The sequence below is a fragment of the Heterodontus francisci genome, chromosome 29, assembly GCF_036365525.1.
Source record: "Heterodontus francisci isolate sHetFra1 chromosome 29, sHetFra1.hap1, whole genome shotgun sequence".
In the NCBI taxonomy this organism is placed as follows: Eukaryota; Metazoa; Chordata; class Chondrichthyes; order Heterodontiformes; family Heterodontidae; genus Heterodontus; species Heterodontus francisci.
Genome location: NC_090399.1, coordinates 4,406,225 through 4,421,602, shown reverse-complemented (window position 1 = coordinate 4,421,602; position 15,378 = coordinate 4,406,225). Strand labels below are relative to the sequence as shown.

The following is a 15,378-nucleotide window of genomic DNA, read 5'->3' as shown; positions in this document are numbered from 1 at the left end:
CTCTCCCTACCAGTCTGTTGTCATCTTCCTACCAGTCTGTTGTCATCTTCCTTTCCTACCAGTCTGTTGTCATCTTCCTTTCCTACCAGTCTGTTGTCATCTTCCTCTTCCTACCAGTCTGTTGTCATCTTCCTCTTCCTACCAGTCTGTTGTCATCTTCCTCTTCCTACCAGTCTGTTGTCATCTTCCTCTTCCTACCAGTCTGTTGTCATCTTCCTACCAGTCTGTTGTCATCTTCCTCTTCCTACCTGTCTGTTGTCATCTTCCTCTTCCTACCAGTCTGTTGTCATCTTCCTCTTCCTACCAGTCTGTTGTCATCTTCCTCTTCCTACCAGTCTGTTGTCATCTGCCTCTTCCTACCAGTCTGTTGTCATCTTCCTACCAGTCTGTTGTCATCTTCCTCTTCCGACCAGTCTGTTGTCATCTTCTTCTTCCTACCAGTCTGTTGTCATCTTCTTCTTCCTACCAGTCTGTTGTCATCCTCATCTTCCTCCCAGTCTGTTGTCATCTTCCTCCCAGTCTGTTGTCATCTTCCTACCAGTCTGTTGTCATCTTCCTACCAGTCTGTTGTCATCTTCCTACCAGTCTGTTGTCATCTTCCTACCAGTCTGTTGTCATCTTCCTACCAGTCTGTTGTCATCTTCCTACCAGTCTGTTGTCATCTTCCTCTCCCTACCAGTCTGTTGTCATCTTCCTCTCCCTACCAGTCTGTTGTCATCTTCCTCTCCCTACCAGTCTGTTGTCATCTTCCTCTCCCTACCAGTCTGTTGTCATCTTCCTCTCCCTACCAGTCTGTTGTCATCTTCCTCTCCCTACCAGTCTGTTGTCATCTTCCTCTCCCTGCCAGTCTTTTGTCATCTTCTTCTTCCTGCCAGTCTTTTGTCATCTTCTTCTTCCTGCCAGTCTTTTGTCATCTTCTTCTTCCTGCCAGTCTTTTGTCATCATCTTCTTCCTGCCAGTCTGTTGTCATCTTCTTCTTCCTACCAGTCTGTTGTCATCGTCTTCTTCCTACCAGTCTGTTGTCATCTTCCTCTTCCTACCAGTCTGTTGTCATCTGCCTCTCCCTACCAGTCTGTTGTCATCTTCCTACCAGTCTGTTGTCATCTTCCTTTCCTACCAGTCTGTTGTCATCTTCCTCTTCCTACCAGTCTGTTGTCATCTTCCTCTTCCTACCAGTCTGTTGTCATCTTCCTCTTCCTACCAGTCTGTTGTCATCTTCCTACCAGTCTGTTGTCATCTTCCTCTTCCTACCTGTCTGTTGTCATCTTCCTCTTCCTACCATTCTGTTGTCATCTTCCTCTTCCTACCAGTCTGTTGTCATCTGCCTCTTCCTACCAGTCTGTTGTCATCTTCCTACCAGTCTGTTGTCATCATCCTCTTCCGACCAGTCTGTTGTCATCTTCCTCTTCCTACTAGACTGTTGTCATCTGCCTCTCTCTCGCAGTCTGTTGTCATCTGCCTCTTCCTACCAGTCTGTTGTCATCTTCCTACCAGTCTGTTGTCATCTTCCTACCAGTCTGTTGTCATCTTCCTACCAGTCTGTTGTCATCTTCCTACCAGTCTTTTGTCATCTTCCTACCAGTCTGTTGTCATCTTCCTACCAGTCTGTTGTCATCTTCCTACCAGTCTGTTGTCATCTTCCTACCAGTCTGTTGTCATCTTCCTACCAGTCTGTTGTCATCTTCCTACCAGTCTGTTGTCATCTTCCTACCAGTCTGTTGTCATCTTCCTACCAGTCTGTTGTCATCTTCCTACCAGTCTGTTGTCATCTTCCTACCAGTCTGTTGTCATCTTCCTACCAGTCTGTTGTCATCTTCCTCTCCCTACCAGTCTGTTGTCATCTTCCTCTCCCTACCAGTCTGTTGTCATCTTCTTCTTCCTACCAGTCTGTTGTCATCTTCCTCTCCCTACCAGTCTGTTGTCATCTTCCTCTCCCTACCAGTCTGTTGTCATCTTCCTCTCCGTGCCAGTCTGTTGTCATCTTCCTCTCTCTGCCAGTCTGTTGTCATCTTCCTCTCCCTGCCAGTCTTTTGTCATCTTCTTCTTCCTGCCAGTCTTTTGTCATCTTCTTCTTCCTGCCAGTCTTTTGTCATCTTCTTCTTCCTACCAGTCTTTTGTCATCATCTTCTTCCTACCAGTCTGTTGTCATCTTCTTCTTCCTACCAGTCTGTTGTCATCTTCCTCTTCCTACCAGTCTGTTGTCATCTGCCTCTTCCTACCAGTCTGTTGTCATCTGCCTCTTCCTACCAGTCTGTTGTCATCTTCTTCTTCCTACCAGTCTGTTGTCATCTTCCTCTTCCTACCAGTCTGTTGTCATCTTCCTCTTCCTACCAGTCTGTTGTCATCTTCCTCTTCCTACCAGTCTGTTGTCATCTTCCTCTTCCTACCAGTCTGTTGTCATCTTCCTCTTCCTACCAGTCTGTTGTCATCTTCCTCTTCCTACTAGACTGTTGTCATCTGCCTCTCTCTCGCAGTCTGTTGTCATCTGCCTCTTCCTACCAGTCTGTTGTCATCTTCTTCTCCCTACCAGTCTGTTGTCATCTTCCTACCAGTCTGTTGTCATCTTCCTACCAGTCTGTTGTCATCTTCCTACCAGTCTGTTGTCATCTTCCTCTCCCTACCAGTCTGTTGTCATCTTCCTCTCCCTACCAGTCTGTTGTCATCTTCCTCTCCCTACCAGTCTGTTGTCATCTTCTTCTCCCTACCAGTCTTTTGTCATCTTCTTCTTCCTACCAGTCTGTTGTCATCTTCTTCTTCCTACCAGTCTGTTGTCATCCTCCTCTTCCTACCAGTCTGTTGTCATCCTCCTCTTCCTACCAGTCTGTTGTCATCCTCCTCTTCCTACCAGTCTGTTGTCATCCTCCTCTTCCTACCAGTCTGTTGTCATCCTCCTCTTCCTACCAGTCTGTTGTCATCCTCCTCTTCCTACCAGTCTGTTGTCATCCTCCTCTTCCTACCAGTCTGTTGTCATCCTCCTCTTCCTACCAGTCTGTTGTCATCCTCCTCTTCCTACCAGTCTGTTGTCATCCTCCTCTTCCTACCAGTCTGTTGTCATCCTCCTCTTCCTACCAGTCTGTTGTCATCCTCCTCTTCCTACCAGTCTGTTGTCATCCTCCTCTTCCTACCAGTCTGTTGTCATCCTCCTCTTCCTACCAGTCTGTTGTCATCCTCCTCTTCCTACCAGTCTGTTGTCATCTTCCTCTTCCTACTCGACTGTTGTCATCTGCCTCTCCCTACCAGTCTGTTGTCATCTTCCTACCAGTCTGTTGTCATCTTCCTCTTCCTACCAGTCTGTTGTCATCTTCCTCTTCCTCTTCCTACCAGTCTGTTGTCATCTTCCTCTTCCTACCAGTCTGTTGTCATCTTCCTCTTCCTACCAGTCTGTTGTCATCTTCCTCTTCCTACCAGTCTGTTGTCATCTTCCTCTTCCTACCAGTCTGTTGTCATCTTCCTCTTCCTACCAGTCTGTTGTCATCTTCCTCTTCCTACCAGTCTGTTGTCATCTGCCTCTCCCTACCAGTCTGTTGTCATCTTCCTACCAGTCTGTTGTCATCTTCCTCTTCCTACCAGTCTGTTGTCATCTTCCTCTTCCTACCAGTCTGTTGTCATCTTCCTCTTCCTACTAGACTGTTGTCATCTGCCTCTCTCTCGCAGTCTGTTGTCATCTGCATCTTCCTACCAGTCTGTTGTCATCTTCCTACCAGTCTGTTGTCATCTTCCTACCAGTCTGTTGTCATCTTCCTACCAGTCTGTTGTCATCTTCCTACCAGTCTGTTGTCATCTTCCTACCAGTCTGTTGTCATCTTCCTCCCAGTCTGTTGTCATCTTCCTCCCAGTCTGTTGTCATCTTCCTCTCCCTACCAGTCTGTTGTCATCTTCTTCTTCCTACCAGTCTTTTGTCATCTTCTTCTTCCTACCAGTCTGTTGTCATCTTCTTCTTCCTACCAGTCTGTTGTCATCCTCATCTTCCTCCCAGTCTGTTGTCATCTTCCTCCCAGTCTGTTGTCATCTTCCTACCAGTCTGTTGTCATCTTCCTACCAGTCTGTTGTCATCTTCCTACCAGTCTGTTGTCATCTTCCTACCAGTCTGTTGTCATCTTCCTACCAGTCTGTTGTCATCTTCCTACCAGTCTGTTGTCATCTTCCTACCAGTCTGTTGTCATCTTCCTACCAGTCTGTTGTCATCTTCCTACCAGTCTGTTGTCATCTTCCTACCAGTCTGTTGTCATCTTCCTACCAGTCTGTTGTCATCTTCCTCTCCCTACCAGTCTGTTGTCATCTTCCTCTCCCTACCAGTCTGTTGTCATCTTCCTCTCCCTACCAGTCTGTTGTCATCTTCCTCTCCCTACCAGTCTGTTGTCATCTTCCTCTCCCTACCAGTCTGTTGTCATCTTCCTCTCCCTACCAGTCTTTTGTCATCTTCTTCTTCCTGCCAGTCTTTTGTCATCTTCATCCTGCCAGTCTTTTGTCATCATCTTCTTCCTGCCAGTCTGTTGTCATCATCTTCTTCCTGCCAGTCTGTTGTCATCTTCTTCTTCCTACCAGTCTGTTGTCATCGTCTTCTTCCTACCAGTCTGTTGTCATCGTCTTCTTCCTACCAGTCTGTTGTCATCTTCCTCTTCCTACCAGTCTGTTGTCATCTGCCTCTCCCTACCAGTCTGTTGTCATCTTCCTACCAGTCTGTTGTCATCTTCCTTTCCTACCAGTCTGTTGTCATCTTCCTTTCCTACCAGTCTGTTGTCATCTTCCTCTTCCTACCAGTCTGTTGTCATCTTCCTCTTCCTACCAGTCTGTTGTCATCTTCCTCTTCCTACCAGTCTGTTGTCATCTTCCTACCAGTCTGTTGTCATCTTCCTCTTCCTACCTGTCTGTTGTCATCTTCCTCTTCCTACCAGTCTGTTGTCATCTTCCTCTTCCTACCAGTCTGTTGTCATCTTCCTCTTCCTACCAGTCTGTTGTCATCTGCCTCTTCCTACCAGTCTGTTGTCATCTTCCTACCAGTCTGTTGTCATCTTCCTCTTCCGACCAGTCTGTTGTCATCTTCTTCTTCCTACCAGTCTGTTGTCATCTTCTTCTTCCTACCAGTCTGTTGTCATCCTCATCTTCCTCCCAGTCTGTTGTCATCTTCCTCCCAGTCTGTTGTCATCTTCCTCCCAGTCTGTTGTCATCTTCCTCCCAGTCTGTTGTCATCTTCCTACCAGTCTGTTGTCATCTTCCTACCAGTCTGTTGTCATCTTCCTACCAGTCTGTTGTCATCTTCCTACCAGTCTGTTGTCATCTTCCTACCAGTCTGTTGTCATCTTCCTCTCCCTACCAGTCTGTTGTCATCTTCCTCTCCCTACCAGTCTGTTGTCATCTTCCTCTCCCTACCAGTCTGTTGTCATCTTCCTCTCCCTACCAGTCTGTTGTCATCTTCCTCTCCCTACCAGTCTGTTGTCATCTTCCTCTCCCTACCAGTCTGTTGTCATCTTCCTCTCCCTACCAGTCTGTTGTCATCTTCCTCTCCCTACCAGTCTTTTGTCATCTTCTTCTTCCTGCCAGTCTTTTGTCATCTTCTTCTTCCTGCCAGTCTTTTGTCATCTTCTTCTTCCTGCCAGTCTTTTGTCATCATCTTCTTCCTGCCAGTCTGTTGTCATCTTCTTCTTCCTACCAGTCTGTTGTCATCGTCTTCTTCCTACCAGTCTGTTGTCATCTTCCTCTTCCTACCAGTCTGTTGTCATCTGCCTCTCCCTACCAGTCTGTTGTCATCTTCCTACCAGTCTGTTGTCATCTTCCTTTCCTACCAGTCTGTTGTCATCTTCCTCTTCCTACCAGTCTGTTGTCATCTTCCTCTTCCTACCAGTCTGTTGTCATCTTCCTCTTCCTACCAGTCTGTTGTCATCTTCCTACCAGTCTGTTGTCATCTTCCTCTTCCTACCTGTCTGTTGTCATCTTCCTCTTCCTACCAGTCTGTTGTCATCTTCCTCTTCCTACCAGTCTGTTGTCATCTTCCTCTTCCTACCAGTCTGTTGTCATCTGCCTCTTCCTACCAGTCTGTTGTCATCTTCCTACCAGTCTGTTGTCATCTTCCTCTTCCGACCAGTCTGTTGTCATCTTCCTCTTCCTACTAGACTGTTGTCATCTGCCTCTCTCTCGCAGTCTGTTGTCATCTGCCTCTTCCTACCAGTCTGTTGTCATCTTCCTACCAGTCTGTTGTCATCTTCCTACCAGTCTGTTGTCATCTTCCTACCAGTCTGTTGTCATCTTCCTACCAGTCTTTTGTCATCTTCCTACCAGTCTGTTGTCATCTTCCTACCAGTCTGTTGTCATCTTCCTACCAGTCTGTTGTCATCTTCCTACCAGTCTGTTGTCATCTTCCTACCAGTCTGTTGTCATCTTCCTACCAGTCTGTTGTCATCTTCCTACCAGTCTGTTGTCATCTTCCTACCAGTCTGTTGTCATCTTCCTACCAGTCTGTTGTCATCTTCCTACCAGTCTGTTGTCATCTTCCTACCAGTCTGTTGTCATCTTCCTACCAGTCTGTTGTCATCTTCCTACCAGTCTGTTGTCATCTTCCTACCAGTCTGTTGTCATCTTCCTCTCCCTACCAGTCTGTTGTCATCTTCCTCTCCCTACCAGTCTGTTGTCATCTTCTTCTTCCTACCAGTCTGTTGTCATCTTCCTCTCCCTACCAGTCTGTTGTCATCTTCCTCTCCCTACCAGTCTGTTGTCATCTTCCTCTCCGTGCCAGTCTGTTGTCATCTTCCTCTCTCTGCCAGTCTGTTGTCATCTTCCTCTCCCTGCCAGTCTTTTGTCATCTTCTTCTTCCTGCCAGTCTTTTGTCATCTTCTTCTTCCTGCCAGTCTTTTGTCATCTTCTTCTTCCTACCAGTCTTTTGTCATCATCTTCTTCCTACCAGTCTGTTGTCATCTTCTTCTTCCTACCAGTCTGTTGTCATCTTCCTCTTCCTACCAGTCTGTTGTCATCTGCCTCTTCCTACCAGTCTGTTGTCATCTGCCTCTTCCTACCAGTCTGTTGTCATCTTCCTACCAGTCTGTTGTCATCTTCCTACCGGTCTGTTGTCATCTTCCTACCGGTCTGTTGTCATCTTCCTACCGGTCTGTTGTCATCTTCCTACCGGTCTGTTGTCATCTTCCTACCGGTCTGTTGTCATCTTCCTACCGGTCTGTTGTCATCTTCCTCCCGGTCTGTTGTCATCTTCCTCCCGGTCTGTTGTCATCTTCCTCCCAGTCTGTTGTCATCTTCCTCCCAGTCTGTTGTCATCTTCCTCCCAGTCTGTTGTCATCTTCCTCTCCCTCCCAGTCTGTTGTCATCTTCCTCTCCCTACCAGTCTGTTGTCATCTTCCTCTCCCTACCAGTCTGTTGTCATCTTCCTCTCCCTACCAGTCTGTTGTCATCTTCCTCTCCCTACCAGTCTGTTGTCATCTTCCTCTCCCTACCAGTCTGTTGTCATCTTCCTCTCCCTACCAGTCTGTTGTCATCTTCCTCTCCCTACCAGTCTGTTGTCATCTTCCTCTCCCTACCAGTCTGTTGTCATCTTCCTCTCCCTACCAGTCTGTTGTCATCTTCCTCTCCCTACCAGTCTGTTGTCATCTTCCTCTCCCTACCAGTCTGTTGTCATCTTCCTCTCCCTACCAGTCTGTTGTCATCTTCCTCTCCCTACCAGTCTGTTGTCATCTTCCTCTCCCTACCAGTCTGTTGTCATCTTCCTCTCCCTACCAGTCTGTTGTCATCTTCCTCTCCCTACCAGTCTGTTGTCATCTTCCTCTCTCTAGCAATGTATTATTTAATATCTGCTGGTCCCTAATATCTTTCTCCATGTCATTGGGTACAGGATAAAAATGTTTGGTTCTCCTTGATTGACATGCTGCGGAAGAAAGACAGCCTTCCGATCGTGGCATTCACGTTCTCCCGGAACCGGTGCGATGAGAATGCCAGCATGCTCACTACCGTCGACCTCACCAGCACTGGAGAAAAGAGCGACATCCACATTTTCTTCCAGAAGTGCATCTCCCGGTTAAAGGGCACAGACCGAGAGTTACCACAGGTAATTGTCAATGAGAAGTGGGTGGGGTGTTGTGACTTTAAGTCACAGGACAGTGAGATTAAACAGTAACGCCTGCCTGCCGAGTGGATGGAGGCAGCTATTGAGACTCAAAGCAGTTCGATCATCATGGCCTCCTTAGCAGCATTTGTATGGGCATGGTGATGCACAATTTGGCAAATGAGGGCGATGTCTTGAAATTTTGTTTAGCGTAACTGACAATCCGCAAGGGTCTTGGGGGTTATGGTGAGACGGGGTTATGTGTCTTGGGGATTACGGTGAGATGGGGTTATGTGTTTTGGGGATTACAGTGAGATGGGGTTATGTGTTTTGGGGATTACAGTGAGATGGGGTTATGTGTTTTGGGGATTACAGTGAGATGGGGTTATGTGTTTTGGGGATTACAGTGAGATGGGGTTATGTGTTTTGGGGATTACAGTGAGATGGGGTTATGTGTTTTGGGGATTACAGTGAGATGGGGTTTGGTGTTTTGGGGATTACAGTGACATGGGGTTTGGTGTTTTGGGGATTACAGTGACATGGGGTTTGGTGTTTTGGGGATTACAGTGACATGGGGTTTGGTGTTTTGGGGATTACAGTGACATGGGGTTTGGTGTTTTGGGGATTACAGTGACATGGGGTTTGGTGTTTTGGGGATTACAGTGAGATGGGGTTTGGTGTTTTGGGGATTACAGTGAGATGGGGTTTGGTGTTTTGGGGATTACAGTGAGATGGGGTTTGGTGTTTTGGGGATTACAGTGACATGGGGTTTGGTGTTTTGGGGATTACAGTAAAATGGGGTTTGGTGTTTTGGGGATTACAGTGAGATGGGGTTTGGTGTTTTGGGGATTACAGTGAGATGGGGTTTGGTGTTTTGGGGATTACAGTGACATGGGGTTTGGTGTTGTGGGGATTACAGTGACATGGGGTTTGGTGTTTTGGGGATTACAGTGAGATGGGGTTTAGAGCTAAGAAGAGCAAGGAGAGGAGACGAGAAGTCATTGGCGGATAGGATCAGGGAAAACCCTAAGGCTTTCTATAGGTATATCAGGAATAAAAGAATGACTAGAGTTAGATTAGGGCCAATCAAGGATAGTAGTGGGAAGTTGTGTGTGGAATCAGAGGAGATAGGGGAAGCGTTAAATGAATATTTTGCGTCAGTATTTACAGTAGAGAAAGAAAATGTTGTCAAGGAGAATACTGAGACTCGGGCTACTAGGCTAGCTGGGATTGAGGTACACAAGGAGGAGGTGTGATCAATTTTGGAAAGTGTGAAAATAGATAAGTCCCCTGGGCCAGATGGGATTTATCCTAGGATTTTCTGGGAAGCTAGGGAGGAGATTGCAGAGCCTTTGTCCTTGATCTTTATGTCGTCATTGTCGACAGGAATAGTGCCGGAAGACTGGAGGATAGCAAATGTTGTCCCCTTGTTCAAGAAGGGGAGTAGAGACAGCCCTGGTAATTATAGACCTGTGAGCCTTACTTCGGTTGTGGGTAAAATGTTGGACAAGGTTATAAGAGACAGGATTTATAATCATCTTGAAAAGAATAAGTTCATTAGAGATAGTCAGCACGGTTTTGTGATGGGTAGGTCGTGCCTCACAAACCTTTATTGAGTTTTTCGAGAAGGTGACCAAACAGGTGGATGAGGGTAAAGCAGTGGATGTGGTGTATATGGATTTCAGTAAGGCGTTTGATAAGGTTCCCCACGGTAGGCAATTGCAGAAAATACGGAAGTATGGGGTTGAAGGTGATTTAGAGCTTTGGATCAGAAATTGGCTAGCTGAAAGAAGACAGAGGGTGGTGATTGATGGCAAATGTTCATCCTGGAGTTTAGTTACTAGTGGTGTACCGCAAGGATCTGTTTTGGGGCCACTGCTGTTTGTCATTTTTATAAATGACCTGGAAGAGGGTGTAGAATGGTGGGTTAGTAAATTTGCAGATAACACGAAGGTCGGTGGAGTTGTGGATAGTGCCGAAGGATGTTGTAGGGTACAGAGGGACATAGATAGGCTGCAGAGCTGGGCTGAGAGATGGCAAATGGAGTTTAATGTGGAAAAGTGCGAGGTGATTCACTTTGGAAGGAGTAACAGGAATGCAGAGTACTGGGCTAATGGGAAGATTCTTGGTAGTGTAGATGAACAGAGAGATCTTGGTGTCCAGGTGCATAAATCCCTGAAGGTTGCTACCCAGGTTAATAGGGCTATTAAGAAGGCATATGGTGTGTTAGCTTTTATTAGTAGGGGGATCGAGTTTCGGAGCCACGAGGTCATGCTGCAGCTGTCCAAAACTCTGGTGAGACCGCACCTGGAGTATTGCGTGCAGTTCTGGTCACCGCATTATAGGAAGGATGTGGAAGCTTTGGAAAAGGTGCAGAGGAGATTTACTAGGATGTTGCCTGGTATGGAGGGAAGGTCTTACGAGGAAAGGCTGAGGGACTTGAGGTTGTTCGTTGGAGAGAGGGAGGAGGAGAGGTGACTTAATAGAGACATATAAGATAATCAGAGGGTTAGATCGGGTGGATAGTGAGAGTCTTTTTCCTCGGATGGTGATGGCAAACACGAGGGGACATAGCTTTAAGTTGAGAGGTGATAGATATAGGACAGATGTTAGAGGTACTTTCTTTACTCAGAGAGTAGTAGGGGCGTGGAACGCCCTGCCTGCAACAGTAGTAGACTCGCCAACTTTAAGGGCATTTAAGTGGTCATTGGATAGACATATGGATGAAAATGGAATAGTGTAGGTCAGATGGTTTCACAGGTCGGCGCAACATCGAGGGCCGAAGGGCCTGTACTGCACTGTAATGTTCTAATTCTAATCGTACCCTGTTCCCGCTTTCTCCCCATATCCCTTGATCCCTTTGGCATTAAGAAATATACCTATCTCCTTCTTGAATATATTTAATGACTTGGCCTCCACTGCCTTCAGGGGTATAGAGTTCCACAGGTTCACCACCCTCTGAGTCAGGAAATTTCTCCTCATCTCTGTTTTGGTGGCCTTATCTGAGGAAGGATGTTCTTGCTATAGAGGGAGTGCAGCGAAGGTTTACCAGACTGATTCCTGGTATGACAGGGCTGATGTATGAGTAGAGATTTCGAGATTGAGTCGGTTAGGATTATATTCGCTGGAGTTCAGAAGAGTGAGCGGGGATCTCATAGAAATCTATAAAATTCTAACAGGACTTGACAGGGTAGATGCAGGAAGGATGTTCCCGATGGTGGGGGAGTCCAGAACCAGGGGTCTTAGTCTAAGGATACGGGGTAAACCTTTCAGGACTCAGATGAGGAGAAATCTCTTCACCCAGAGAGTGGTGAGCCTGTGGAATTCGCTACCACAGAAAACAGTTAAGGCCAAAATATTGTATGTTTTCAAGAAGGAGTCAGATTTCGCTCTTGGGTCTAAGGTGATCAAAGGGTATGGGGTGAAAACAGGAACAGGCTACTGAGTTGGATGATCAGCCATGGTCATAATGAATGGCTGTAAGGGACCTACATTTGGCTTCACTAATCTTTTTCCCTTCACATATTTATAGAAGCTGGTTAGTTTTTAGGTTCCCCGCATGTTTACTCTCATACTCTATTTTCTCCTGTTTAACCTCTTTGTCCTCCTTTGCTGAATTCTGAACTGCTCCCAATCCTCAGACTTGTTGCTTTTTATGGCAATTTTATATGTCTCCTCTTTGGATCTAATACTATCCCTAATTTCATTTGTAAGCCACGGTTGAGCCACCTTTCCGGTTTTATTTTTGCACCAGACAGGAATGAATAATTGTTGTAATTCATGCACACGTTCTTTAAATATTAGCCATTGCCTATTCACAGATAACCCTTTTAGTAACGTTCCCCAGTAAACTCGTGCCTCGGTACCTTCGTAGTTTCCTATATTTAGATTCAGGACCCAGTTTCGGATTCAACGACTTCACTCTCCATCTTCATGAAGAATTCATCATGTTATGATCGCTCCTCCCCAAGGGACCCCACACAACAAGATTGTTAATTAATCCTTTCTCATTGCGCAATAGCCTGTTCTCTAGTTGGTTCCTCAACGTATTAGTCTAAAAATACCATCACGTACACACTCCAGGAAATCCTCCTCCACAGTATTATTGATAATTTGGTTTGACCAATCTATATGTAGATTAAAGTCACCCATGATTACAGTTGTACCCTTCTTGTATGCATCTCTAATTTCCAGTTTAATGCCATCCCTGACATCTCCACTACTGTTTGGGGGCCAAAAGACAACTCCCACCAACATTTTCTGCCCCTTGGTATTACTTAGCTCCACCCATACAGATCCCACATCATGAGTTTCTGAGCCAATATCCTTCCTCACTATTACATTGATTTCCTCCTTTACTAACAACCTTTACCCCTCCTCCTTTCCCTTTTTGACTGTCCTTGCTAAATATTAAATACCCCTGGATGTTCAGTTCCCATCCTTGGTCACCTTGCAGCCATGTCTCTGTAATTGCTACTATATCATAACCATTAATATCTATTTGCGCTTTTAATTCATCTACCTTATTGCGAATGCTCCATGCATTAAGACGCAATGCCTTTACATAGAAACATAGAAAATAGGAGCAGGAGTAGGCCATTCGGCCCTTCGAGCCTGCTCCGCCATTCATTATGATAATGGCTGATCATCCAACTCAGTAACCTGTTCCAGCTTTCACCCCATACCCTTTGATCCCCTTAGACCCAAGAGCTATATCTGACTCCTTCTTGAAAACATACAATATTTTGGCCTTAACTGCTTTCTGTGGTAGCGAATTCCACAGGCTCATCACTCTCTGGGTGAAGAAATTTCTCCTCATCTCAGCCCTGTCAAGTCCTGTTAGAATTTTATAGGTTTCTGAGATTCCCCCCTCACTCTTCTGAACTCCAGCGAATATCATCCCAACCGACTCAGTCTCTCCTCATACGTCAGTCCCGCCATCCCAGGAATCAGTCTGGTAAACCTTCACTGCACTCCCTCTATAGCAAGAACATCCTTCCTCAGATAAGGAGACCAAAACTGCACACAATATTCCAGGTGTGGCCTCACCAAGGCCCTGTATAATTGCAGCAAGACATCCCTGCTCCTGTACTCGAATCCTCTCGCTATGAAGGCCAACATACCATTTGCCTTTTTTACCGCCTGTTGCACGTGCATTCTTATCTTCAGCGACTGGTGTACGAGAACACCCAGGTCTCGCTGCATATTCCCCTCTCTCATTTTATAACCGTTCAGATAATTTGCCTTCCTGTTTTTGCTACGAAAGTGGATAACCTCACATTTATCCACATTATACTGCATCTGCCATGCATTAGCCTACTCACTCAACTTGTCCAAATCACCCTGAAGCCTCTCTGCATCCTCCTCACAACTCACCCTCCCACCCAGTTTTGTGTCATCTGCAAATTTGGAAATATTACATTTAGTTCCCTCATCTAAATCATGAATGTATATTGTGAATAGCTGGGGTCCTAGCACCGATCCCTGCGGTACCCTACGAGTCACTGCCTGCCAGTCGGAAAAAGACCCATTTATTCCTACTCTTTGTTTCCTGTCTGCCAACCAATTTTCTATCCATCGCAATACACTATCCCCAATCCCATGCGCTTTAATTTTACATGCTAATCTCTTATGTGGGACTTTGTCGAAAGACTTCTGAAAGTCCAAATAAACCACATCCACTGGCTCCCCCTCATCAACTCTACTAGTTACATCCTCGAAGAATTCTTGTAGATTTGTCAGGTATGATTTCCCTTTTGTAAATCCATGCTGACTCTGTCCGATTCGATCACTGTTCTCTAAGTGCTCTGCTATAAAATCTTTGATAATGGATTCTAGAATTTTCTCCATTACCGATGTCAGGCTGACTGGTCTATAATTACCTGCTTTCTCTTTGCCTCCCTTTTTAAATAGTGGGGTTACATTAGCTACTCTCCAATCTGTCGGAACTGTTCCAGAGTCTATAGAATCTTGGAAGATGACCACCAATGCATCCATTATTTCTAGGGCCACTTCCTTAAGTACTCTGGGATGCATACCATCAGGCCCTGGGGATTTATCGGCCTTCAATCCCATCAATTTCCCCAACACCATTTCTCTTCTAATACTGATTTCCTTCAGTTCCTCCCTCTCACTAAACCCTGTGTTCCCCAACATTTCTGGTATAATATTTGTGTCCTCCTTTGTGAAGACAGAACCAAAGTATGCAGTTAGTTGGTCAGCCATTTCTTTATTCCCCATAATAAATTCCCCAGTTTCTGACTGTAAGGGATCTACATTTGCCTTCACCAATCTTTTTCTCTTCACATACCTATAGAAACTTTTACAGTCAGTTTTTATGTTCCCCACAAGCTTGTTCTCGTATTCTATTTTCCCCTTCTTAATCAATCCCTTGGTCCTCCTTTGCTGAATTCTAAACTGCTCCCAATCCTCAGGTCTGTTGTTTTTCCTGGCAAATGTATATGCCTCTTCCTTGGATCTAATGCTATCTCTAATTTCCCTTGTAAGCCGTGGTTTGGCTACCTTTCCCGTTTTACTTTTGCTCCAGACAGGGATAAACAATTGTTGCAGTTCATCCATGCGCTCTTTAAATGTTTGCCATTGCCTATCCACTGTTATCCCTTTAAGTAACGTTTCCCAATCCGTCATGGCCAACTCGCGCCTCATACCTTCGTAGTTTCCTTTACTAAGATTCAGGACCCTTGTCTCAGAATCAACTACGTCACTCTCCATCTTGATGAAGAATTCTATCATATGGTCGCTCATCCCCAAGGGGTCTCACACCACTAGATTGTCAATTATTCCTCTCTCATTACACAATACCCAGTCTAGGATGGCCTGTTCTGTAGTTGGTTCCTCAACTATTGGTCCAGAAAACCATCCCGTATACACTCCAAGAATTCCTGCTCTGCGGTATTGTGACTGATTTGATTTGCCCAATCTATATGCAGATTAATGTCACCCATAATTACAGATGTTCCTTTATTGCATGCATCTCTAATTTCCTGTTTTCCATTGCCAACATCACCACTACAGTTTGGGGGTCTATATACAACCCCCACTAACGTTTCTTGCCCCTTAATGTTTCTCAGCTCTACCCATACAGATTTCACATCGTCAAAGCTAATATCTTTCCTCACTATTGTGTTAATTTCCTCTTTAACCAGCAATGCAACTCCACCGCCTTTTGCTTTTTGTCTGTCCTCCTAAATACTGAATATCCCTGGATGTTCATTTCCCATCCCTGGTCACCTTGCAGCCAAGTCTCCGTTATCCCGACTATATCATACCCGTTTACATCTATTTGCACGATTAATTCATCCACTTTATTTCGA

At 45.6% G+C, this 15,378-nt stretch overlaps 1 protein-coding gene across 1 annotated transcript in view; it reads left to right on the top strand.

Annotated features, from left to right (window-relative positions):
• The window catches only part of skic2 (SKI2 subunit of superkiller complex), a 97,071-nt gene that overhangs the window by 39,922 nt on the left and 41,771 nt on the right, over window positions 1-15,378 (top strand). Inside the window, exon 16 of the mRNA XM_068009368.1 lies at window positions 7,835-8,047. Coding sequence (XP_067865469.1) covers window positions 7,835-8,047 — 213 coding nt within the window. The remainder of the gene's footprint in view (window positions 1-7,834; window positions 8,048-15,378) is intronic.